The sequence below is a fragment of the Jaminaea rosea genome (assembly GCF_003144245.1).
Source record: "Jaminaea rosea strain MCA 5214 unplaced genomic scaffold BDZ90scaffold_3, whole genome shotgun sequence".
Classification (NCBI taxonomy): Eukaryota; Fungi; Basidiomycota; class Exobasidiomycetes; order Microstromatales; genus Jaminaea; species Jaminaea rosea.
The window spans coordinates 667,182-691,270 of NW_020289977.1; the positions used below are offsets into that span (position 1 = coordinate 667,182).

The window sequence follows — 24,089 nt, forward strand, 5'->3', positions numbered from 1 at the left end:
TCGTATCGACCCTTGACGCCGTACGAGAGCAGCATGTATCATCAATGGACCATGAGGGACCGCAGCCAAAGTGGGAGAGAGACTTGGGGGACCGAGACGTCGGATGAATAGATTAGCAGAGACGTGCTCGAGGGATTGCAAAGTCCAGCGTCTGCAGTCTGTCTTCCGCCCTCGACGACGGACGGACGGAAGGACAGACGGACGGATGGGCGCCAGGAGTCCAACCAACACTTCGACCTCCCCCGTATGCTTGCATTGTTTCCACGACGCAGACCATGACCGCGACAGACCACGCCTCATCATCATCAACATCATATCCCCCGCAAAGGTCAAAGCCACCTCCTGGTCAATTGCGCAGCTACCTCATCAGCACAGAGACGGACGCAGTCAGGGACCTTCGCCTCCAGATCACCCTCGACGAAGGCGGGGGCCACAGTCGTACAACGCCTCTGAATCCTCCTCGCCCCCTCTACTTTCGTCAACGCACCCTCACACCTCGCGATGAGATCGTCGACCGCCTCGTAGATGCTGCGACTGGCAAAGCTTCTTGGACGATCCATCGCCCGACTAGAGGATGGTACCAGCATATACGCTCCCCGCTCCTCCCGCCTGGAGGATCCATCCCGCTTCGTCCTGCTCGACCTGACTTTGTCACGACCACGATGGGCGTGCAAGATCCAACCAGTACGCCTTTGACCTTTTCGCTCACTACAAGAGTGAATGAGGCGGCACTACCTAATTGCAAGGCGTGGATCGACGATGTACGCAAAGCAGAGGAGGCGGACATGGGCGTCGGTCACCGGGACGATCAAGATCAAGCAGCAGCTGAAGACTTCACAGCAGTCGATCTGAGTGGCAGTAGCGCAAACATCGCTCGACGCAGTGTCTCTGGTAGCTCTAGGCAGTCAAGCAGCCAATGGTCGCCAGGCCACGCAGCTCGCACTTCATCGGTCTCATCGACTCCGCAGCTTTCCCTCGACCCTGGTGCTGCTGGCGGCAACTCTCACGCTCGCCGGCGGTCCTCGAACAAGACACCAGCAGCCAGCCCGGACATGCGCAGGAAACAGTCAATACCAACGTTTGAGGGCGTACGAGAGGAAGAAGCGGGCGAAGAAGACGCGAATCAGCAGGCATGTACCATCCCGCAGGCACCCTCCCCCGCCTCCACGACCGCTTCTGCAAAGCCAGCCCAGTGCTATTTCCTTCTCCTCGACGGAGCTGCTCGTCTGCCTCCTCCGTCAACGAGCAGCGTCGCCTCCTCGCTCGCCCCAGGTCGCATCTCGGAAGGCTCTCAACGGCTGGGTTGGGCACGTTGGGCATGGAGCTTAATGCCGGAGCCTCTACGTCCTCAATTGGCTTTTGACACGACGAAGAGCTTCTCAGTGCGATGGATCGAGGTCGCGGCCGCTGTGGCCGCAAGCGGAGTCAACGGATCTAACAGCGCTAGCAACGGTGCGAAGCCTGTGACGTCAGTTGAGGTAATGAGATACGAGGACGAAGGGTCAGGATGGTCATCGGTCTTCGATGGTCGCACGAGGGGCAGATTTGTCTTTCAAGAGGAAGCAGTCAAGGCACTGCGGATCGATCGAGCCTTTTGGATGGCGGTGCGTGCAGGCGACGGCGACGGCGACGGCGACTAGATGTGGCCCTCATCGTTTCATCTGACCTTCAAATTCTCCTTGCCTCGCTGCGCATACAGGTCGGTCTGGCCTACCTCGAATTCCTAGAGGAGCGAGATGTGCGTGTAGTAAGCCAAGGCCCAACCGCAATGCAACGCAAGGCATGGCGGCGCGAGTTGACGTCTTTGGCGTGCGCCACGCTGACCCTGTCCGCTCTTTCCCCCGTCTTGCTCGCTTCCTTTGAACAGGGCTATAACGCTGCCAGTGGAGGGTGATGATGACGATACGAGGCCTCGGCGGGCAGAATCCCGTTGCATTTGCACAGCACCAAAAAAAAATCTAATGATACCCTCGTCGATATGCCCGCCCGCGTTACTGCCCCTCTGCCTGAGCCTGTCTGTCTTTCTCGCTCGCCCACTGGCTCGCTCATGGTACATTTTTGCCTTCTGAGTTTGGCCTAACCCAATCGCCTCCGGCACTTATTGGCCCTTACCCTTGCCTCTATCGGTTGATGCCACTAATCATTTTTCGTGCTACATGCATCCTTTGTGCTATGTGCGGCCACATCCTCACTACGGCGTCCAAGAGAGATGGCGTTATCGACATTGATGTCCCGCCTGCTTTGACGGTTGGCATCCCGCCTCGGCGCCTCTTGCTTTGACGATCGTCGTCGTTGAGCAGGGGCCCCCTCTTCGTGAGCTGCACGCCTTTGTCCCTCGCAGCCAGTCTCGACCCTCGACGTCGAATCCTTGTCGACCTACGACGTGTCGTCTGCGCGAGCCGCCGCGAGCTGTGAACAAGGCGGAGCTTCGACAAGCAAGGGAGGGCGGGCAGGGACGAGAGGGGACGACAATGAGCCCTCTGCTTGAAATTGGCCGCGATCTTGAGCCCCTCGTGTCGAGCTCGAGCCGTTGTCCAACACTGCCGCTGCAAGCCTCCGCCGTCTGGCTGCCGATGTGAGAGAGGGGCGGGGAGGTGAGGGCCGAGGGAGGGAGGCTGAGCTGGGAGCGGGAGGCCACGACCGATTTGGCGCGCCGCGGTGCATGCATGCCTTGACCTTGACTTGAGAGCACTGAGCAGACCAACGCCGCCGAGGGCTTCTCGACCGCGAATGGGGGGTCCCTCGTCCCGTCGTCCGCTCAATGTGATGTGATCGACGCCAATGATGTCCAAGTAGCTCTTTGAATCCCCTCCCTCCCTATCCTTCCTACCTCTCTTTCCCTCATCCTTCCCAGCATACCACGCACGCAAGCTCAACAGCCTGCTCCCTCATCATCACCGACGATCCCCTGGTCCCTCCCCCTGCGCCTCTCTGTAGCCTCTCCCCCCTTTCGCCGCTTGCCCGCTTGCCTCGACGCCCAATCACGCACAACGGTTCATACCGCCCGCCTCCGCCTCCGCCTCATCTCGATCCGCCACCCATTGAATGAAGTCGACCACGTACGAGTAGCCGCCCACCGTCGCCGCCTGCCCTCGAGGATCCTAGGAGCAACAAGAGCAAACCGCCCGACCCGCTAGCACGCAGGTAGCTCTGGTAGGCCAAGCCGCCGACGCCGCTCCTTCTTCCACCGCGCCTTCTTTCCAGCCTCCCCTCAATCCTTTTCCCCCGTGCTGCTACGAAGATGGCTGCACCATCACTCCCTCCAGCATCGTCGCAGTCATCGTCTACTGCAGCCGCTGCAGTGTCCGTAGCCGCACCTGCTGCCAGCGTGTCCCTTCACCCGCTCGCCAGCCGCGGAGGACACCAATCCTCGACGATTGTCTCGGTCGAGATCCCTCAGCGAGGAGAGGCAGAAGACGATCTTCCTGGCCTGTCAGAGCTCCAGGCGAGCCTCGACGAGGACTCACCAGGTGGACCCCTCGATTTCCGCCATCCTTCCACTCCTCGACCCTCTGCGCCGGCGCGTGAGAATGAGCAGCCTTGGGGAATAACGCATGAAGATCTGGAGCAGTATCCTGTCGTCGATGATAGGCCAGTCTTATGCACCTTTCTTGACGAGGACAGCTACCCGCACATCTTCCCCGTCGATGATGCTCCGCCGATCAGAGCAATGACGGTCCAGCAGTTGGTGAGCACGAGCTAAGTGATGGTGTCGATGTATGCGTGAGCTAAGTCTTCTCCCTGTTTCACCCCCTCAGGCCGAGCTGCATTCTCACTACGCCTCACTCGATGTCCCACAATCCGTCGTCTTCCCCTTTCTCCATGGTGTCGATGGTACCAACCTAGCTCAAAACGTCTTCTTCAAGGCGCCTATCAGCGGCCAGCCAGCACCTAACTACCGCGGTCTTGCCATCGTCCGCGCAGACATGCCCACCCCAACGCAGCAGAGACGTCAGCATCGGGCGTCGTTTGCCGCGTCCAGCAGCAATCACTCGAGATCGAGAGCACACTCCATCGCATCGTCGTCCGCAGGCAGCGAGGATGCTAGCAGGGCCTCGAGCGAGGGCGGACGCCATGAGATGGCCCCTTCGAGCTCAGTCACCTCCATCAACTCGTCAGTGGCATCCTCGGACCGCTCGAGCGCATCTCTCTTCTCCGCTGCCAACGATTCTGGATACAACACATCGCAGACGTCGGTCACGACGAGCTGTGGTGCAGAAGAAGCGCAACAAAAGCAACCTCACCAAGCCGCCTCACCTACCGAGAGCTGGGATCCTCAGCCGGAGCACTCGATTCTCAACTCGTCCTTCTACCCGGCCGAGCTCCTTCGCCCACCCGTCATGGTCAATCGCCGCTCGAAGAAGTCGTACCACGCAGTGCCCTGCTCCTCACCCACGCAAGACGAGACAATGGTGCAGACTTCCTCCTTCTACCGGCCCGAGCAGCCAGACGGAGTCAATTTGCGCAACTTCAAGATTCAGAGCGCCAAGTACGCAACCGTCTCGGACATTGTCATCTACTGCCCCGCCGGCTTCCACGAGGGTGTTCTTTGCCTAGCCAAGTGGTTCCAGGAAGCTCACGAGGCGAGCTGGCAGGAGAGGGTGGACCGTGGGCTCGGTGGACTTCGTTACAACGTCTTCATCGTCACTGAGCCCTTTGCAGCCTTCCAGCGCATTGCACCCCACCTCGTCGCAGTCAACGCCCATGGGACACCTCAGCATCGTGTCGACTTTGTGGAGCGAGAGCGCGAAGAGATGCAACGCCTTACGGCCGCCTCGCCCATCGATGACAATGTCTGGCTGGGCTGCACGGGGGACATGCCTGCATTCGACGATGAAGACGGAGACGCCGACGACTTGAGCGATGCAGAGAATCGTCAACTAAACCCTCATGGCTTCAGCATCTGCATTGAGTGCCATGACTCTGCAGACGTGCCTGATGCACGCAGGCTGAGCCATGCTGCTCACTTCCTCGACGCAGTAGAAGCGACGGCTGTCTTTGAGCTCAACAGCAAGCAGGCCTTGCGTGACTTTGAGCAAGATGAAGGGACAGATGGCTCCAGGGGAAGGAGTGAAGCAAGGGGCCGTGTCGTAGACGGCAGCGACGATTCTCGCGCATCGTCTCTGTCCCTTGGCCCAAACGGCTGGACGCCAGCTCTGCCCAGTCGTCTGCAGAGCGGTGGTCTTAGACGCAAGACGAGCGAAGGACCAAGCGAAGGGGTCGCGAAGGCTCCCACGCCGGCTGTCAACAACATCGTTCAGCTTGAGTGCTCTTCGCTCAGCGGCCTCCTGCCTGACCGCGAGCAAGATCGCCTGCCCGGTACCGAGGTCGACCGTCAGCTTTCCCGAGTTGCAGACGCCGTCGTCAATGTGTGCGTCTGGCTAAAGAATCAGAGCGTGCCGGCCGCGACTCAAGCCGCCTCTCAACCGCAGCCTAGCAGTGGTGGCTTACTCGCGGGAGCACTTCGCAGTGTCGGCAACCACCATGGCCGCCACTCTGGATCTCAGTCACCCTCGTCACCCAAACAAGCACGCTCTGTCCTGCCCTCGACACCGACCGCTAAGCGTCATCCTCGTCGCGTCCTCATTCACTGCGGCGACGGCTATACTGAGACGTCGATCCTTGCGCTCACATACCTCATGTACGCTCGCGGTCTGTCGCTGCCCGACGCCTACCTTCATCTGCAGAACACGGCCAAGCGATCCTTCTTTGTGTTTGCCAAGGATGTGCCGCTGCTCAAGAAGCTCGAGATCCACGCCATGGCAATGCGACGTCGTGAAGCCGAGCAGTTCGAGGCGGCACAGGAGGCGGCACAGAGTCGCACTGCAAAGGCCAAGCACTCCTTCCCTTGGCTCAACTCGGACGAGAAGGAGGCAAGGCGCAAGGCAGGAGCGAGTCCTTCGGGTCGACGTGGCTCGATGACCTCGTCTGAGCAACCTCACGAGCAAGGCAGCATGTGGGCTCGAGGACTGCACGGTCTCGTCTCTGCAGCCTCTGGCGGATCTTCCACCCTCAAGAAGACGCCGTCGAGCGCAGCTCTCGGCACGAACCTCTCGCCTACCACCAGCAACACTGGAGGCTCCACAAGCCCTCGCTCCGAGATTGCGCCACCCTCACGTGCCTTGACACCGACACCGCGAAGCGTCCGCCAGAAGCAGACCGACCACTCCTGGTTCCACGACCCGCGCTTCGAAGGTTCCTTCCCCTCACGAATTCTGCCTTTCCTCTACCTCGGAAACCTCAATCACGCCCTCAACCCGGCCATGCTTCACGCACTGGGCATTTCGCACGTTGTCTCCGTAGGCGAGTCAGCCTTGCACCCACCTACCTCTTCGTCCACCACCGTAGCCAGCACCACGGGTGGCGGACCCGCTCCCAAGTTGCCTGCCGTGCCTGAGCCGGAAGTCCGCAACTCCCTCTGGAACGAGGAGCAGGCCGGGCGCATTTCCGTCCTTGACCTCAAGAACGTAAGCGACGACGGCATTGACCCTCTGCGATCCACGATGCGTCGAGCAGTCGAGTACATTGAAGCTGCTCGACGCAAGGGTGAGCGAGTGCTCGTTCACTGCCGCGTAGGGGTCTCCCGCAGCACGACCATCGTCCTGGCTTACGTGATGGCGCACCTCGACCTGACGCTGGTGGAGAGCTACCTACTCGTGCGCTCTCGTCGCCTGTCCATCCTGATCCAGCCGCACCTCCTCTTTTTCTGGGAGCTTCGCGGCTGGGAGACGTACGTCGCCTCTCAAAAGCTCAAGAGGGCAGCAGAAGATGCCATGCGTCAGGCTGGCGTGCAACTCGATGAGGCCGACCTCAAACGCAAGCCTGCCTTGTCCGCTCTCTCCCTCGAAACACGCCTCGACGACGTCGTCAACCCTACCAATGCCGCCGCTATTGCCTCGCAAGCGGCCAAAGTGGGCTCTTCTTGTGGCTTTCAGCATGCGCGCACCGCCTCCACCGCTAGCAACATCAAGGCCGAAGGCGAGCAAGGCTCCGATCTCGACGTGGACATCGGCCTCGGTGCCGGTTCACCGTACGGTTTCCAGGTCTCGGACGTCCACAAGAGGCCATTTGGCTCCGGCTCACCGAGTGGCATCCCGGCTGAAAGTCTCAGGTTGACATGGGGTTTCCTCTGCCGTGAGATTGCAGCTTTGAACGAGCGCTACTTCTGAGCCGGTGTCGAGTCGCGACTCTGGGACCCTACGACAACAAACAGACCAAAATTACTTCAGCATTCATATAGATGAGCGACCGCTCTGTCTCACTCCTTTTCAACACCATCCTGTTTCATAGGCTCCTCAACATCTGATCGGCTTCACTCCAGCATTATTCTCGACCATCTCTCACCGGCTCGGCCCCACCCCTTCAGTCACTCGAATGAACCTGACGAAATTGCGTCCCGACTACCTTCTCCTCGAACCTGGCGACAGCACACACGCAAGCACGCGCAGACGAACCAACGACTCAACACTCGCTTCCGACCATCTTCCCAAACATCTGTTCATACATACGCACACATGCGCCGCGCACTCGTCGTGTTGAGCGCGACGACTGCTGCCACGAATCACGATCTACGACCACCCCTACAGCCAGGCGGCAACCTGTCTCTTCCCTTTTGATCTCGAACTCGACGACGCGTCCCTTGTCTCGCGCCGGTTTCTCTTTTTTGTCATCTCGTCGCTCTCAGCTCCACACAATGTCACATCTTGAGCCATCGAAACAACGATGCAGAGTGAGATCGCGACCCCGCAAGTCGTAGCACAGCGCTCTCACCTCGTTTCGTTCTCACAGACGTCAGCCGTCCCTTCGTCGCGAACGCTAAGCCAAGTCAACAATCGGCAGTCGCACTGGCAGCTCATCCGAGCCTATTCATTCGCGCGCAAGTGAACCCTCATCGTCGTACCGTTCCAGGGTAGTATGCTGTCACGCCGCGCTCGGACGTCTCGCTCGCTCTTCTCACGAAAGTCGTCGCAGGCGTGAACCTCGGCGAGCTGGCCAAAAGAGTTCCTTCTCCGCCTCGCCAGTCAAGCTTCGCAGTCAGCCCCGCCCGCTGTCCAACTCTCGAGGACAGGCGGCGTCGAGGGAGAGCAGACTTACTCATTAATGGTCCACACTCAGTCTCGATTGGAAGGCTGGGGCGCCTCTTCTGACTGGTTCGCCTACAAAGAGGCGGCTGGTGGCCGTATCGAATCAAGGTCAGCAAGCACCAACGAAGTCGCTGTCTTCCTGCCCTGGCCGCCGACGCGCCCATCCTTCTGTGCAGAAACAAACAGCGGAGACGCGGCGACTGGACCCGATGGAGTGCTGGTCTGGCCCTCGTCTTCGTCTAGCCGCCGTCTTGGCCCGATTGACATGGAATCAGCGACTGTCTGCGTCTACTCTTGCCATGCACTTGAATCTGGCCGCACGCATGTGAGTGAGTGGACCCTAGTCTTCCCAAAGGAGCGCGAGCAGGCACAGTACCAAGTCCACAGGCTCAAGAGATGAAGGATGTCCCGGCTCAATTCGATTCGTTGCGCAGCCGGTGCAGACGCGGGCTTCGACGCAGGGCTCCAGAGTCGTCGTCGCCGTCGTCGTCGGAGCGTCGCAGCATCATAGCACTGGATCTCTAGTAGCCTTCGGTACTTGTGTACTCGTTTGGGTGCGACTCGGAATCGTCAGCACCTCACATGTCTGGGCGAGCGCGAGTGGCCACAGTCGTGGTAGTGTGCACACGCAAGCAACATGTGGCTTTGGATCGAATGGTCTTGAAGCTAGGGTCCTGTACGTCGCCGCGGTGTCTTGTGCCAAGTCTAAAGCTGGGCGCATTCCTGACGAGCATCAAAGCGGCGTGTGCGTGCGGGCGGGCGGGCAAGCGGGCGAGGAGTGGGCGCCAGTCCGCCGTGTGCCGCCGCCGCCGCCCAAGTTGGAGTCAGTCCCTGTCTGTGCCCTGCGCCTCGTCTCGGTCGCGGAGCAGGGGAGCGCGAGAGGGAGGAAACACATTGCATCCGAGGTCGGCGGAGGCAAAGGCCAGAGGACGATGAGGCGGGGCTTTGCTTCCTTCCCTCCCATCTATATCCTCGCCCATTCGCCTACACAGGTCACCACGGTCCTTTGTACTGTCTCTCTTCCTCTCTCTTTCTCTTCGCCCTCGTCGTCGCTGTGGGATCGCCAAATAAGAGCCACCTGGTCGCGTCTACCACATCCATTCTCTCATCAAACGCCCATCCATACGCGCGCGCGCGCTCAGGTCCAGCGCAATCAATAAAGGGCTGTTGACTGGTCCCCTAACATTCCGCCCACGCTATGATGGGCCTGCTTCGTCGCAAGCCATCGGCTGCCGAGGGCCTCAATGGCAAAGCCCAGGGATCGTCACCGCCGCCATCGAACGATGAACTCCTCCAACAACGCAAGCGCAACCCAGCTCCGCTGCCCGATTTGCGCCTCTCCGGCTTCGACATCGACAAAATGATGGGGGCTGCGGGCCTGAATGGGCGGTCTTCGCCCTCGCCATTGGTTACTACTGATGATGAAGACTTACCTGCTGGAGTGCAGAGAGACTACATCACCACGAAGGGTGGTAGCAGCGCAAGCAGATCAGCAGCACATACAGTGAGTGTACGCGTGCAAGATGAATTCGTTGGCTGAGTAGAGGGGCGTGCTGACTTTGCCCTCGACCCGCAGTCAATGCGCCCTTCCAACCCTCCCTCTGCCTACAGGGGCCCCGCCTCATCGGTCTCGTCGAGTGGCGCCTCGTCGTCTTCCACTCGCCAGCCTCATCCTCCCTCCGCTCGACCGCTGTCAAAGCAGATGCCGCGCATGGCATCCACTCCGCAACTCCAACCGCCTCGCAACGCCGAACCGATGCCCGTCAGCAGGACAGGACCGTTGAATGCTCGCCGCTCGGCCACCCTCAGCTCAGACGACCTGCCAGGCTCTTCTGCCCAATCGTACCGTCGCGGACCTCCTTCGTCCGCCGAGAGCTACCTCACCGCAGACAGAGACCAAAATCGGACACGATCACAGCGCCCGACCTCTCCACGCTCTCCTCAACAGACGCCTCGCTCCCCTCAAACTACGCATCGCTCTCCACAGCCGGCCCATCACAGCCCGCGCTCCCCTCCCGCCCCAGGCGCTGGCCTGATGGGAAAAATCGGCCGCGCTCTCAAGATGGAGAGTGAAGAAGAGCGCCGAGCTCGCGAGTGGGAAGAGGCACGCGAGCAGCAGAACCAATCGGATCGCAAGGAGAGATACGCTATCAAGGCTCTACAAGCGCAGGAGGAGGCTAGGCGCAAGCGCGAGGCGGAGGATGAAGTCAAGAGGAAGCAAGCCGCAGCTGCCCGGGCAGAGCGTGAACGTCGCTCCCGAGAGGCAGAGGCGGAGAGGTTGCGAGAGGAGGAGCGCAAGCGTAAGGCCGAGATTCTGCGCAAGCATGAAGAGGACAGGAGACGCAAGATCGCAGAGGAGGAGGCTCGTATCCAGCGTGAGATCACTGCCAAGCGCAAGGCGGAGCAAGCCGAGCGAGCCCGTATGAAGGCCAAGGAGGATGCTGAGAAGGCGCGCTTGAAGGCAATCGAAGACGCAGAGAAGGCTCGTCTTCAGGCTATTGAGGATGAGAAGCGAGCTGTGGAGGAGGCCAAGCAGCGGTACGTGCAAGCGTTCGCAGATGGACATGCTGCCATTGCCGAAGAAGACCGATCGCACGTTGAGCGGGCACAAAAGGCTGCCGACGCTCGCGCCGAATGGTATCGCGAGCAGATTGGGATCAAAGCTCAGCAGCAGCAAGGGCAGCAGCAGCAGACGTCTTCCGACTCTGGCGTCAGTCTACCCAGTAGCGGAGACGCCAATGATGACCAGACCCAAGCCATTGGCCCCGCGCCTGTGCGACCGCCGAGGAGGGCGATGACGGAGGGTCCCACAGTGCAAGGCGCTTTCGACATGGGCGTTCAGCGCTCGGCCAGTCAAGGGCAAGGTCCTCCTTCCCACGCCGGTCCACCTCCGCAGTCGCACGGCGTCCGTTTCGAAGACTCGCCCGAGCACATCTCCACGCCGATGCCCCGCGAACGCATGCCAGCTCTTCGCTTCACCTCCGCCTTGACAGTGGGCGCGCGCAATACCACCTCGGCTACTCCTCGCCACACACTCAGCCTCGCACCGGCAATCAGGACTCCTTGGGGTACTGGTCTACCCTCTTTTGAGTCAACTCCTGCGCAATTGGCTGAGATTGCTCATCAAGCTGCGGTGGCCGATACGAGCGACCCGACACGGCCCGTTGCAGGACAGGGCTGGAGGAGCCACGGATTTGGAGATCCGCGCAAGATTAGCTCGCACTATCGCGTTATCCACGTCGACGATGTGCGCCTCACGAAGCGCAAGATTCAGCCCACTAAGCGCGAAAGTGTCTGCGAAAGCCAGATGGCCAGTTCGACCTCCCGCGATTCAAAGAGCATCGCCGACGAGATTGATGCAGCATTCGGCGGCGACGACACAGGCGACGACGCTGACAACGAGAGCGAGGCCCACTCCGAGTACGAGGAAGTGTGGGAGGAGTATACGCACGAGGTCTTGCAGTTCGACCTCTTCGAGCAAGTCTTCACACGTACCACGCCTGATGTGCTCGACCGCATCGTTGCACACCTCGATTGCGCAGATGTGAAAGCGCTGCGCCAGACGAACAAGGAGGTTCGCTTTGCCCTCGACCACTTGGAGGGACGCGAGATCGTTCTGCGCCGCTTCCTCTCGCCGATTGGATACAAGTCGTGGAAGTCGGCTGCGCAAGAGAAGGATCCCCTGCCGCTCTCTTTCGCCGACGTCGAGGCTTTCGTACTGGCCGCCGAGATCAGCCCGGAGTACGCGCAAGTGAGCGTCGATTGGCTTCGCCACCCCCACGAGATGGATGCGCGGATGCCACGGCTAGCTCGCGCTTCCACTCGCTCTTACTCCCGTGTGCTCAGCCGCCTGCGCAACCAACCGGGCTACCGCGTGCCCGCCGCAGCAGTCGCAGCCGCTCTCAGCCCACGCAGCTCCAGCCCTGCCAGTCCCAGCACCACCTCTTCGCCACGCCACAACTCTCGCCTCCCTTTCTCCCCTCACCTCTCGCCGAATCTCTCTGCACCAAATGCGCCTCAGTCCCAGCTGGCCTCACCTTGGAAGCCAGGCCGTGCAGCTCTGCACCGGGTCTGGGTGCCCACCAGCAACTCCATTTGGCAGACTGACGCCGAAGTGGCCCGCTGCGAGCGCGAGCTCTTCCTCGCAGGCTGCTGGTCTTTTCTTAAGCGGGGAGACATCGTGCACAACGTCGCCATGGGTGATGACGGCAGCAACGTCGGGCGCATGATCTTCGACGGGCAGTATCTGCGCGACTTGTCCTACAACTTCGATCGGGCTGGGCATCTGCCTAGCTGGTTGAACATGTTCCTCTACTCGCCGGGCTACTACCATAATGTGGTGCGAGCGTCGAACTCTAATCCTGTGGTTTACCTGGATATTCTGCCCTGGAGAGAGCAGATCATGTCTTCGCTCCGACTCGTGCAAGACCAGGTCGAGACCACGTCCGCTGCGGGTGCACGATACCGTATCGCCAAGTGGCTGTATCGTTCTGTGGCGCACGTCAAGGCCGGCCAGATCATCAGCGACGAAGGAGTCGTTTGCGCCGACGAGGGATGGGAGGGACGCATCGTCTTTGAGACGGAAGGTACGTCGGAGCATGCCAAGGACCTCGTAGCTAGATGTGCAGGCCCTTTGGCCACCCCGCAAGCCCGAGCTCAACTGCTCGCAACTGTGCTCGGTGGCGCAGCAGCGGCGAATGGAGCGGGCGCTGCCGCCGGCGCCGTGCTCAAGAATCCTGCGGTACGCGACTCGCGCACGGGCAAGCGCGTCGAGGCACAGACGCCCTTCGCTGTGCTCAGGGACAGGTCGCGCCCTGGCTTGATCTGGTTGAGGCCCGTCATGCCACGAGAGAGTGTTCGACCCGAGCCCCAGCAGCAGCAACACCAGCACCAGCAAATGAGCCCACCTCAGCAGTGGCAGCGAGGTCCATCTCAACACGCCGCCATGCAACGCCCACCGTCAGCCAACGGTCCTCTCGCAGCGCGCCCCTCTCCTTCGCAACAAGGACAAGCCGCAGCGCGCCAGTCTCAGCAACGCCTCATGACCCCACCGCACCAGCAGATGCAGATGCAGATGCAGCCTCAAGATCAGCAACAGCAGCGCGTTTCCCCTGGTAGGGCAGCGCGTTGACGACTCAAAGCCCCGAACATGGACTTATTTCCGAATCCCTCTCATCTACCCACTCCCTCCCGTTCCACTCTCGTCTTTCTGTATCTTTCCCCTCTCCCGCTCCTCGCTCACGCGCTCTCAGTCGCCGCCGTCGTTCGTCCTCGTACTCTGTTTTTCTTACTCGCATCAGCAGCCGGCCAGAGGCTTGTGTTCAATTCATGCATCCTTGCACCCACGGAGACTCGCCGTTGAGGTGGAAATGTCAGCGAAGTGCCAGCGCGACAGGCTTGCTGACAAACTGATACCACCTGCGCATGCGCAAGCACTGGACAATCATTAACACTTGCCACCTTCTCGACGGCAGCCATCTCATCTCGAAAGTGGACGGCGCCGACGACCATACAGGCTCAACCTGGAGTCTGGCGAATGAAAAGGCAGCCGCAACTCTTCATCGTCCTCTACGGGCTGGCTGTGCAATCGTCGACGCTTAGCCCCGCACCCCACGGGGCCGCACTTTTCGATATCAGCCGTGACGACTGAGGACTGAGGACATCGTGCGCACTGGTAGAAGATCTCCTGCTTCGATGATGCGAGGTACCGGCACGGGCATGCCGAGAGCAATAAGCTCAGATGCTCAATCTCTCCGCTGCTGCTTGTTTGCCCCGCCGGCTTACCCTCACACCGCCAGGCTAAGATGATGAACCAGAGGAGGACGCCGACGGACGTTGGTGGGGGTATGTACGCGTCTCTCTAGTGGCTGCTTTGCCGTCTCATGACGAAGCTGCTTGCCGGCGGGTGATGAAACGGCTCCAAGGATCTGGTCTTGGCGTCACACGACGATGACGGCGGCGACGATGACGACGGCGCTGAGCTCTGCTTTCGTCCAGTTGCCGGCTTGGACACCGCACTCGTTGCGGTTGTCTCACTCGAGCGACGAGCACGGCGTTGCTGACCAGGTGCTGCCTGCGTCTTAGGGTCGCGCCTTGCTACCATGACGACGCTCGACGGCCAGCCGCTTGCGCGCAACAGGCAGATGGGCCAATGACGCACGAGAGCAGCGACGCGCAGCGGAAGCGGCGACTTGGGCCGGCATCCTTCTAATGCGAGCCCAGCAGCGCGCCGATCCACACACCCGGCCTCTGCGTGCGTGTCTCTGTTTTCTGATGTGCTCTACTTGCGGAACAAAATACCCCGTGGGCGATGAAGAGCGAGATGGTGCAGCGAAAGGGCACAACGACGACGGATGAGAACCACCGAGCGTTCCTGGAAACGGTGGGTTCAAGGCAGGCGACCCCACGGCAGAAGGATGCCAATGCAGACGAGGAAGAGATTTGGACGGGGGCCCAGTGACGGTGACTGTGGGTAGCGGGGCACCGAGGTCCAGTGCGCGACGGTCTTGAGCATTTGCATTGCGATACAAAAAGGGGCGCGAAAAGTGGTTGACCACTTGACTTCATCATTGTTCCGATCGCCACTCGAAAACATCATCTCGTCCTCCCCAACTCCTGGCCATCATGGTGTTCCACGTACGAGGTAGCCCAATCGGCTACACCTCCGTTCTCATTGCGGTTTTAGCGTCAATGGGTGGCTTCCTTTTCGTGAGTCGAGTAGAGCAGCTTCTTTGTGACTCCGAAGCACTCGCTGAATCGTGAGACCCCCTCACCATCGGGCGAAAGGGTTATGACACTGGACAAATCAGTAATGTTGTCGCCTTTGACGACTTCAAAATTCGTTTCGCAACAGGTGCGCCTGACGCCTCAGGTATTCCGGTTAGTGGAGTTCCACTCAGTCGAAAGATTAGGTGCCATTGTGTCATGCTAACCCAAGCTGTCGTTTGCGCGCAATTTAGACGTGGAATGTTTGGCTGGAAGGATTGGTGGTTGGCTTTCTCTCCATTGGAACGGCGATTGGAGTAGTCCTTGGTGCACCTCTGGCAGACAGGCTGGGTCGAAGATGGGCTATGTCGGTCGAAGTCGGCATCTTCGTTATCGGCGTCTTGATCCAAGTAACCAGCTTCACGGAGTGGTATCAGGTCGCCATCGGTCGTCTCGTCACTGGTCTGGGTGTCGGCGCTCTGAGTGCCGCTGTGCCGCTTTATCAAAGTGAGACGGTACCGCGTCAGGTCCGTGGTGCTCTCGTCGCCACCTATCAACTCTTGTGAGTTGTCTCGTGTCCTCTCGGACGTCAGCCTTAGAGCTCACACTCTCTCCCTCTTGGTCTCTTCAGCATCACGTTTGGTATTCTGATCAGTTACTGCTTCGGAATTGGGACCCGCACACTGGCTCCTAGCTCTGCCACGTGGCGACTCCTCATTGCGCTCGGTATCCCCTTCTCGCTCATCCTCGGAATCGGCATCCAATTCTGCCCAGAGAGCCCTCGATGGCTCGCCAAGCGCGGACGCTTCGACGAGGCCTATCGTTCTCTCGCGAAGGTCCGAGGAGCAGACCCTGGAGACGGCAATGCTTGGGTCGAACAGGAGTACTCGGACATTCTCGCCGGCATCGAAGCGGAAAAGCACCTTCCGGAGTCCACGTGGCTCGACTGCTTCAAGCCGCAGCGTCGCACGCTGTATCGCACCCTCCTGGGCATCATGCTACAAGCTGGACAACAGCTCACAGGCGCGAACTACTTCTTCTACTATGGTGCGTGTACGAAACAGCCATCGCTCTGCTCTTACGTCGTGCTAACAGGCAACGCTTCTTGTCGCCAGGTACTCAAATCTTCACCGGGGCGGGCATATCTGACTCCTTCGTCAGTCAACTGATTCTCGGCGCAGTCAACTTTATCTGCACGTTCGGCGGCCTCTACATTCTGGAACGTTTCGGACGTCGTCGACCACTCATCTACGGCGCAGCCTGGATGGTCGTCTGGCTTTGTGTCTTCGCGGGTGTCGGCACGGGAGGCGATCCAGACACGTACGGCATCGCGGTCACTCAAATCGTCGCCGCGGTCTTCTTCATCATGGGCTATGCGACAACGTGGGCGCCTGGCATCTGGCTCTTCGTCGGCGAGTCATTCGCTATGCGCACCAGGGCAAAGCAAGCTTCCCTTGCTACATTGTCCAACTGGGTGAGTAGCTCGAGATCGAGATTGATGAAGGAGCAAATCGCTGACAGGACGTTTTTGATCAGGTTTGGAACTTCGCTATTGGCTTCTTCTCCCCGCCTATCAGCAACACCATTCAATTCCGTTACGGTTTCGTCTTCGCCGGGGCTAACGCGCTCAATTTCCTCGTGGCCCTCTTCTTTGTCTACGAGACGCAGAACCTCACCCTTGAGCAGATCGACGAGATGTACAACTCGGGTGTACCAGCCTGGAAGTCCACGAGCTGGGTGCCTGCGGGCTACGAGAGTCGCGAGCAAGTCAAGGATGCAGAGAAGGCCGAGGACACCACCGCTACTGGAGTGGAAGACCCCAAGCCTGAATGGCGCACCAAGCCTGGCGACGAGGCAGAGGATGGCAAGAGGAAGGTCCCCAAGACTGTTGCGACCACGACGGAGTCTGCTTCGGGCAGTAGCGCGTAGAGACTTGCCTCCAGAGGTGGCGTCGCTTTGATCGAGCGCATCAGACCTGGCTGCTGCTCCTCGCTCTCGGTTTCACGGCGACTGGATTGCCAGACGTTCTTCTCTCGTATCGAGGTTCAAGGATGCGCAGATTCTCCTGTTCTATCGGATCAGTGTATCGAGTCTGTCTTCTGTGCTGTCCGTGCCCCCTCGTACATCGGAATCGTATTCATTGACAATCATGACCAGCTCGAAGACTCGTTACATTCAGGTGTGAAGAGCTCAGGCACGCGTCCGATCGCGTGGTCCTGTCCGCCCTCCATCTGCCTGCACGGCTGCATCTGGGTGAGGCGCGAGCTGACGCGAGCTGCTCTCAAAAATGGCGCGAGTCGAGTCCGAGTCAACGACACATCCTCGAGGGTCATGATGAGCGGGTCAAAGCGCGCTCGACCCTCCATTCGCACCCTCTTACCCTGACCATCGCTATCAAAAGACGAGCTGCTACCTCTCATAATCTCCCGCCTCAATCTTCCCCACCTCTCATCTCCAGCCGCACCTGCCGGCGTCGGCGCCGCTACAAGATGACCGCCGCGCCTCATTTCGCACGAGGCGTCTTAGATCTCCGGGATCAAGATACCGTCAGCGCAGGCTCAGCATCTTTCACTCTCAACACTCACACCATGTCGCGCAGTTTTGACGTCCATGCAAGTGATGGGCTGAGACGGTCAGTGTTGATACGCAACGCCATGCTCATCACGGAGCAGCCGCAAGAAGCGCAGCCGCCTACAACTATTACGTGCGACGATTATCAATTTGAGGAGGAGCAAGTCTGCTCGTCAGGGCCATGTACCGAGTCAGAGTGGTTCGACGATCTGCTGGAGGAGCTTGAAGGTGGCGGCTCGGCAGACGCCGGCGTGCAATCGCAGACTTCAGATGTGCTACCAGACCAAGATCCCTGCGTCGAGCTCGACGTGCCGGAGCATGAAGTCTATGCTGATCCGTACTCACACGATCACTGCCACAGCGACAACTCCCTTTCCAGCAGCGAAGAGCTACCGGCGCTTGTCCTTGACAACGACGAAGATGAGGAGACCGACTGCGAGGACGACGGCGAAGTCTATCAGCAATTTCTTGACGGCAATCGTAATACCATGGAGAACCTCGCAGCGGCCGAGAGGGCGAGGCTTGCGCTTGATGATGACAAGAAAGGGCATGGCTACGATGCTTGCATCTCGACCCGCCCATGGTCGTCAAGTAACGAAAGCGACAAGCCGAGCTTTCACCATGATCGCGTCGAGCACTGCATTTTGGACGGGTCGAGCCGGCGCCGCATTCTCTGGCACCACCTTCCGCAACACCTCTGGCAACCCTTGGCGCCATGCGCAGATGAGTCAAGCGCCTATTCTGCAGCGCTGGGTAGCAATGACATCGTCCGCTCGTGGGAGCGGACTCGGAGGGATGGCCTGCCCTTTTAAGATGCCAGATGTCTCTCGATAGACCCTTAATGTTTTGTCGCCCTCTTCTGTAAAATAGCCTCGCGTCACCCTCTCTCATTCAGTCTTGCCCCTTGCCATAATACCCAATGCTCGATTCTCATCGCCGATGCCTCCGCACCGATGCATCACACCTTCTCATCATCTGTGACCGTCTCTACTCTACATTGCGCCGGGCTCGCTGCCTCGGCGGAGACCCTAGCGGGATAGTGCGAGTAGCTTTATTGCCCTCCTCCATCCAGGCTTACCAGGTTCAGCCATGATACCACCTAAGTGGAGCCGTTGCTGGTCAAAGGCAACTACGGAGCTGCAGCTGACTTGTGCGGCCGCCGGCGGCCCTCCCTGAATCGCGGCGTCGAAGCGTGGCGTCGTCTTGTCGGGGTCGAGAGTCGTCTCAAGCCACCGAAATCAAGCTGCCGTCGTCCTGTATCGCGATTGCGCAACTGCCAAGACGATGGCAAGGGCCCGCTGAAACGTGATCGCATCGCTGTCTGTGATAGCGTTGCGATCCGACAGGCTCTGTCTATGAGCACTCTTGTTGCGGGTCCACGCACTCCAATGGTCCCATGACCATGTCAGGAAATGTCGCCGCTGAGCTCAGCTGGCTCTCGAGACCATTGCCAATGAGTCGCTGCCCATTCCTTTGATTCCTGACGAGGTGGTGTGATGGTGCTCAGCACGTCTGCAGCACGCAGTGAGTCGCTTCGTTATGCTCGCATGCTCGCTGCTTGCATGCCGCCTTCAATGCGCAGATATCGAGGCACTGCGCTGCGAGCTCGATGAGCTGACCTGCATGAGAGCGACAAGGGTCCAGCGACGGACGCTCACGCGGCGACGGAGAGAACGAAGAGCCTTGGGAAGGTATTCAACTCCCGCCTTGTTGAGCCCCTGTCTACGCACTCGAAGGCTTGCGACACACTCCCATTTGCTCGTCCCGCTCGTGGTCCCGCAGGAAAAGGGGCACGGTGCCTGCTCCCACGAACCCTGAGGCGGGAGATCGTCAAGTGCCTCGTTGCCGCCGCTGCCAGTCCATCGCCTCGAGATCGAGGAATTGGGTCTGCGGAGTCCTCGGCTCACGCCTCTCCAGAGTGCTTGACAGGATCTCGTCTGGTGTCATCCATTGAATCTGGGGAAGCTTGTCGTCTGCCTCGCCTGTCCGTCTGTGTGTCATCTCTGCCACGTCCTGCCATTCCTCCCCAACGAAAGACGAAAGTCTCCTCGCGACAGAGACCCAAGCCGTGCCGTTTGATCCGCTCCTCCGTACCGTCACCGATCCTGAAGGAGGAGCAGAGCCGTCGCTGCTACCACATCTACCTTCCCTCCCAACCACCTTGTCTTCTCTTCGCCATTCAACTTCATCACCTCGACCTTTTTTCGCCCCACCTTCTTGCAGCCCCGCCAAGGACCACGCATACCCAACGGCAACGTCTAGCGTCTTCCTCATCGACGAAGACAAAAAGCCCTCATCCTCCTCAACTACGCCAGGCGCCCCCTCGAAATACGCCGTACACCGTGAGCAATTCCCCTTTCAGCGCACCGCGACGGCGTTTCGATGCTGACTATGCTTTGCTATTTTATTTTATCCACCTGCTCCTACAACACCTCGACCTCATCTCGCTGCCATCGCGCATCGATGTCGGCCGACTGCTCCTACTTGCCTGCATCGATACGAAACTTCGACCGCCTCGACGCTGCTCACCGCTCGTGTGGGCCCCGCCACACTGCCAAACCTCCCGCCTTGCATCGTCGATTGATGGCCGCCGCCATGGATGCAATGCTTGTCGTTCGCTCGCCGGCGCTGCCTCGCCGCCCCTTGCAACGATTGGCCGCTGCTGCCTGCTGGCTGCTGCTGGTCCTGCGCGGCTGCAATCTGCCGGGCCCCCTCACTTCGCGGCACTCTCTCGCCCCGCCCCGCCCCGCCCTGCGACTCAATGCCAAACTTCGACGATCTCCTCCCCCCCATCTGGCTGGGCTGGCTCATTTGGACCTGAAACTTGCGCCAACCCAACCATCGTTGGCCTGCGTTGCCCGCGTCTTGGCCCTTGTGTCCGCTGGGTCGCCGTTCGACGACACCTTCTCTCCCTTCGTCCTCTCCTCTTCATCATCACGGATCCTCACATCTTCCCTGGCTGTCGGCGGGTCAGCAGGGTAGAATAGTTTGGCGCACCACCTAGCGCGACGCAGCATCAGCAGCATCAACGTCCCGAACGAGCGTGTCAGTACCAGTGGAGGTCGCACATCGGCCAAACCGCACTTCATCGGTGAGTACATTGCAAAACCTGCGGCCAAGAGTGCGTGAGCGAGCGAGTAAAGGGCCTCTTCGGCATGATCTCGCACCATTGTGCCTCAATATCGGGCCATTCCAAACCCTGGCCCGCGGTCATGGGGCCATCGCGCCTCATTGTCATGTCATCGGACTCGTCGCTCCATTTGCTCCTTTGCTTCGACGCCTCGACATCGCGACATCGCCGCATCGTCGCATCACCGCAGCCCCGCCTGACCTCTCCACAACCCATCCGCACCCACAGGATCCTCCTCCCCCGCGCGCATCGAATGCTCCAAGTCCAGTTTCCTTCTTTACCACCTCTCGCTCAGCTAGACGATCGATACACTATCCACCGAGCCTCAGCACGCAAGGCCTATCACAGCTTTCATCCAAAGGCAAGCATCCGCAAGCAGCACACAGTCGTCCTGTTGCCTGCCTGCGCGACGATGACGGGCGTGTTGGCCAAGTCACCCCCAGCATCAGCGGTCGCGCCGCCGTCTCCTCAGACCGCATCTGCAGCAATGTCCTCATCAGCTCCGAGCTCGTCGTCCTCGTTCACGACGACGACCATGCCTCAGCGCCCTCGACATCACGTCAGAAGCGTCACCCAGCAGTCAATGGCTTTTGCGTCGTCGTCGCCGTCATCGACGGCGAGTACGGCCAGCTTCACATTGACGCCACCACGCCGACACAGCGCCAGCAAAATGAATTTCCATCCTTTCCCTGTGGCCTCTTCGCCAGCGGGCACTCCGCCTGCGCCATCAAAAGCCAAGAGTACCGCAGCCTCAGCCGCAGAGATAGCCGCAGCCAATCTCCCGACCCCGCCGCCATCATCCGTCGACGTCTCACCGAGCAAGTCAGTAGAAGAGTCTACTTCGGCGCTTCTGGACGGCGACGACGCGGCACGACTACGTCGCCTCATGGACGCCCAGTCGAAGCGTCGACCGCGCCTGATGCGATTGACGCCAGCATACGCGAGCTTGCCAGGCCGCCTATCCTCCGAACCGCAGACGGCTCCCCTCGACGGCAGCATGCAGCGTATGGAGGAATCCGCACAGAATAGTGGCAGTCGCTCGCCCCCATCTCAGGACCCTCGACGCAATATGACCGCCGCTTTGGAACCACCACGCGCCCTTCAATTAGACATGTCCAATCTTCCGTCGCCTTCGGCCGGCGACTCCACTGCTCCCCAGTCCACCTCCGAGCTCAATGAGATTCGCACGAAGAGCGGCCGGCTTATTAAGCCTTCGCTCAAGAGCTCCTCACACTTTGTCGTAGGGGGCAGATCAGACCAGGAGCCCGCCACGGCTAGACCGGCTCGGGCAAAGAGTACGCCCAACACCCCTTCTGTCCCCAAGGCTGTCCAATTTGATACCAAGCTCGAGCACATTAAGGTCTTCAAATTCAAGCAACGTCCTACAGCCATATCGCGACAGGGTTCGCCAGAGCAGACCGAGACCGAGACCGAGGAAGAACGCGAGGTATTTCCCTTTGTCAACTATGCGCGACGATCACCGACGTCTGGCAACTCGACTACGTCGTCACCTGCGGCGTCGTCTGCAGTAGCAGGCGTTGCAGAAACGGACGAGCAGCTCATATTGCGCTTGCCCAACTTCCCCTCCTCTGCGCGCCTCTCCGTCGACAAGGAGATTTTCCTGGAGCGCATCTACCTCGCCGATGACCTTCGCTCCGTCAAGGGTACTGTCCGCGTTCGGAACATCGCCTTCGAGAAGTGGGTCGCCGTTCGTTTCACCCTCGACGACTGGGTCACTGTCAACGAAGTATCTGCAGACTACGCTGAATCAGTCAAAGACGGCGAGTCGGACCGCTTCACTTTTTCAATCAAACTCAACGAGCTCCTCAACTGGCCTCGTGGTGCTGGAGGCCATGAGACCAAGACGATGTTCTTGTGTCTGCGCTACCGAACGGGTGGTAATGCGGAGTTCTGGGACAACAATGACGGTCTGAATTATCAACTCGACTTCCGCAAGCGACAGCTGCCTCCCACACCACTTCCTACCCCAAATGTCGGTGGCGCTCGCGCGACTCGCTCGTCAAGCGTCAACAGTCACACTCTACAGACCTCGCCGCAAGCCAGAGCCATTGCCCTCGCTCGCCGAAGTGGGGTGCACAACAACAAAAGCGGCGCAGGCTTTGTCGAGGACCTGCGAAGGGAGCTTGACCGCCTCAAGTCGGACGAAGAAGTCGAGACGGCGCCTGTGCTCACCAAGAGGCCATCAGCGGCCGTCGCGGACGTCGCTCGCCGCTCGTCACCCCCAGTCTCTCCTGGCCAGCGCTCAGGGTCTCCCCTTTGGAGCGCCCGGTATGACTGGGGTGAGAGCTTGCGCAACTCGAGCACTGCACAGGCACGATCTCGCAACGCCGTCCTCGACTACTTCACCGCCAAGCCTCCATCAGGCACGCCGCATTCACTGTCGGGCTCCTCTGCGCAACCAAATGTCAAAGTCTCTGGAAGCTCACCGGCCTCTGGCGAGTCCAGCGCTTTGCCCACCCCCACGCTCAACAGCTTTGGTCCCGTGCGATCAGGGATGTTTAGTCCCGCCGTGGGCGATGTCATGGCGCATCACCAGCCGATCACCTCGAGACAGACTTCAGCGACGTCCTCGCCAGACAAGCTCAACGTCCCCCTACTCGGCCACGATGGTCGGATGAGCCCGCTCGTGCCAGGCACCCCTTCGCCTGGTGCATCACCGACGCGCCGCCCTGGCAGCAGCAAATTCTTTTCGTACCCTCCGCAGCGTCGAGGCGGTAACTCGCCCATCTCTTCGCAACTCGCCTCGCCCATGGACTCCGACGAAGACGACGACAATTCGAACGGCGCAGAGAACAATGGCAGCCCAGTGACTCGCTCGCCTGCGCCGCCCAAGATTATCACCGTACCCCGCTCATCGGTCCGCAAGGGATCGATTGACAAGCAAGATGGCCTCATTTTGGCCAACTACGACAATGAGCCCTCGTCGCCGCCATCCTCGACGTTGTCGCCTTCCATGTCCATCTCTTCGGCAGACAGCGATGCTACAGGGGTCAGCACGCCCGGCCTCGTGACGCCCGAGGAATCGAACTTGGCTGCTGCAATGGAGCAGCTTGACCCGTCTTTGACGCCGCGCTTGACACCAAGGAGGCACTGGTCGCCGTCGAACAGCAATCGTTCTTCCACGGACCGACCTCGCTCTGCGGCCGATCTGTCAGAGTTGATCCAAAAGTACTGCTGGTCCTCAGACATCACGCCTGGCACAGCGCCGATTCCAGAAGGCCTGGCCATTGGAGGGGGAAGCGACCTCATTGGCTCCACTGCGGCTGCAGCTGCTGGGACTGGAGGTCTTTACGCACTCGATGGCCGAACGACGCCACTGTCGGGCACCGCGACGCCGACTATGGAGCGCTGAGGCGACAACTCTACTCCAGCATGCATCATCCAGCCTAGTGTTCACCTTTCCCCCACTTCACCCCTTCTCATTGCCGCGCCTCACCAAATACGATATATGCACGATGCCCTCGCCTTGTTTTATCATTGTCTCATAGCTACTCATCATGCTGCTGCGCCTCTTTCATTTCACTTTCTCATCTGCAGCAATCTTCATTGCCACATTACGATGATCAGCGTGCGTGCGC

At 59.8% G+C, this 24,089-nt stretch overlaps 7 protein-coding genes across 7 annotated transcripts; all 7 read left to right on the forward strand.

The window, feature by feature from the left end:
- The first annotated feature begins 208 nt into the window (after positions 1-208).
- Positions 209-1,948, forward strand: BDZ90DRAFT_230957 (hypothetical protein). Its single transcript, XM_025505667.1, has 2 exons — positions 209-1,738; positions 1,868-1,948. Exon 1 carries the CDS (start codon positions 276-278, stop codon positions 1,638-1,640), a length of 1,365 nt encoding a protein of 454 aa, XP_025363570.1. The 5' UTR covers positions 209-275; the 3' UTR covers positions 1,641-1,738; positions 1,868-1,948.
- Positions 1,949-2,955: 1,007 nt separating this feature from the next.
- BDZ90DRAFT_135094 (hypothetical protein) lies at positions 2,956-7,272 on the forward strand. The gene is made up of 2 exons (XM_025503414.1): positions 2,956-3,688; positions 3,759-7,272. Exons 1-2 carry the CDS (start codon positions 3,242-3,244, stop codon positions 7,167-7,169), a joined length of 3,858 nt encoding a protein of 1,285 aa, XP_025363571.1. The 5' UTR covers positions 2,956-3,241; the 3' UTR covers positions 7,170-7,272.
- A 1,776-nt stretch (positions 7,273-9,048) lies between these two features.
- Positions 9,049-13,441, forward strand: BDZ90DRAFT_278362 (hypothetical protein). The gene is made up of 2 exons (XM_025509080.1): positions 9,049-9,588; positions 9,661-13,441. Exons 1-2 carry the CDS (start codon positions 9,283-9,285, stop codon positions 13,213-13,215), a joined length of 3,861 nt encoding a protein of 1,286 aa, XP_025363572.1. The 5' UTR covers positions 9,049-9,282; the 3' UTR covers positions 13,216-13,441.
- Positions 13,442-14,412: 971 nt separating this feature from the next.
- BDZ90DRAFT_237937 (general substrate transporter) lies at positions 14,413-16,950 on the forward strand. Its single transcript, XM_025507326.1, has 6 exons — positions 14,413-14,792; positions 14,871-14,963; positions 15,044-15,351; positions 15,421-15,836; positions 15,905-16,263; positions 16,326-16,950. Exons 1-6 carry the CDS (start codon positions 14,709-14,711, stop codon positions 16,716-16,718), a joined length of 1,653 nt encoding a protein of 550 aa, XP_025363573.1. The 5' UTR covers positions 14,413-14,708; the 3' UTR covers positions 16,719-16,950.
- Positions 16,951-17,101: 151 nt separating this feature from the next.
- Positions 17,102-18,551, forward strand: BDZ90DRAFT_230963 (hypothetical protein). The gene has a single exon (XM_025505668.1). It carries the CDS (start codon positions 17,444-17,446, stop codon positions 18,170-18,172), a length of 729 nt encoding a protein of 242 aa, XP_025363574.1. The 5' UTR covers positions 17,102-17,443; the 3' UTR covers positions 18,173-18,551.
- Positions 18,552-19,460: 909 nt separating this feature from the next.
- BDZ90DRAFT_135314 (hypothetical protein) lies at positions 19,461-20,463 on the forward strand. Its single transcript, XM_025503416.1, has one exon. The coding sequence runs from the start codon at positions 19,743-19,745 to the stop codon at positions 20,340-20,342; it is 600 nt and encodes a 199-aa protein (XP_025363575.1). The 5' UTR covers positions 19,461-19,742; the 3' UTR covers positions 20,343-20,463.
- On the forward strand, positions 20,376-24,080 carry BDZ90DRAFT_135472 (hypothetical protein). Its single transcript, XM_025503417.1, has 2 exons — positions 20,376-20,451; positions 20,719-24,080. Exon 2 carries the CDS (start codon positions 20,744-20,746, stop codon positions 23,861-23,863), a length of 3,120 nt encoding a protein of 1,039 aa, XP_025363576.1. The 5' UTR covers positions 20,376-20,451; positions 20,719-20,743; the 3' UTR covers positions 23,864-24,080.
- The last annotated feature ends 9 nt before the right edge of the window (positions 24,081-24,089 follow it).

Bases quoted from the DNA above. Each gene is read 5' to 3' on its own strand.
- BDZ90DRAFT_230957 (XM_025505667.1), top strand. From the start codon at position 276: ATGACCGCGACAGACCACGCCTCATCATCATCAACATCATATCCCCCG.
- BDZ90DRAFT_135094 (XM_025503414.1), top strand. From the start codon at position 3,242: ATGGCTGCACCATCACTCCCTCCAGCATCGTCGCAGTCATCGTCTACT. The intron at 3,689-3,758 runs GTGAGCACGAGC...TCACCCCCTCAG, and splicing joins CAATGACGGTCCAGCAGTTG to GCCGAGCTGCATTCTCACTA.
- BDZ90DRAFT_278362 (XM_025509080.1), top strand. From the start codon at position 9,283: ATGATGGGCCTGCTTCGTCGCAAGCCATCGGCTGCCGAGGGCCTCAAT. The intron at 9,589-9,660 runs GTGAGTGTACGC...CTCGACCCGCAG, and splicing joins GCAGATCAGCAGCACATACA to TCAATGCGCCCTTCCAACCC.
- BDZ90DRAFT_237937 (XM_025507326.1), top strand. From the start codon at position 14,709: ATGGTGTTCCACGTACGAGGTAGCCCAATCGGCTACACCTCCGTTCTC. The intron at 14,964-15,043 runs GTTAGTGGAGTT...CGCGCAATTTAG, and splicing joins CTGACGCCTCAGGTATTCCG to ACGTGGAATGTTTGGCTGGA. The intron at 15,837-15,904 runs GTGCGTGTACGA...TCTTGTCGCCAG, and splicing joins GAACTACTTCTTCTACTATG to GTACTCAAATCTTCACCGGG.
- BDZ90DRAFT_230963 (XM_025505668.1), top strand. From the start codon at position 17,444: ATGCTCATCACGGAGCAGCCGCAAGAAGCGCAGCCGCCTACAACTATT.
- BDZ90DRAFT_135314 (XM_025503416.1), top strand. From the start codon at position 19,743: ATGCTGACTATGCTTTGCTATTTTATTTTATCCACCTGCTCCTACAAC.
- BDZ90DRAFT_135472 (XM_025503417.1), top strand. From the start codon at position 20,744: ATGCTCCAAGTCCAGTTTCCTTCTTTACCACCTCTCGCTCAGCTAGAC.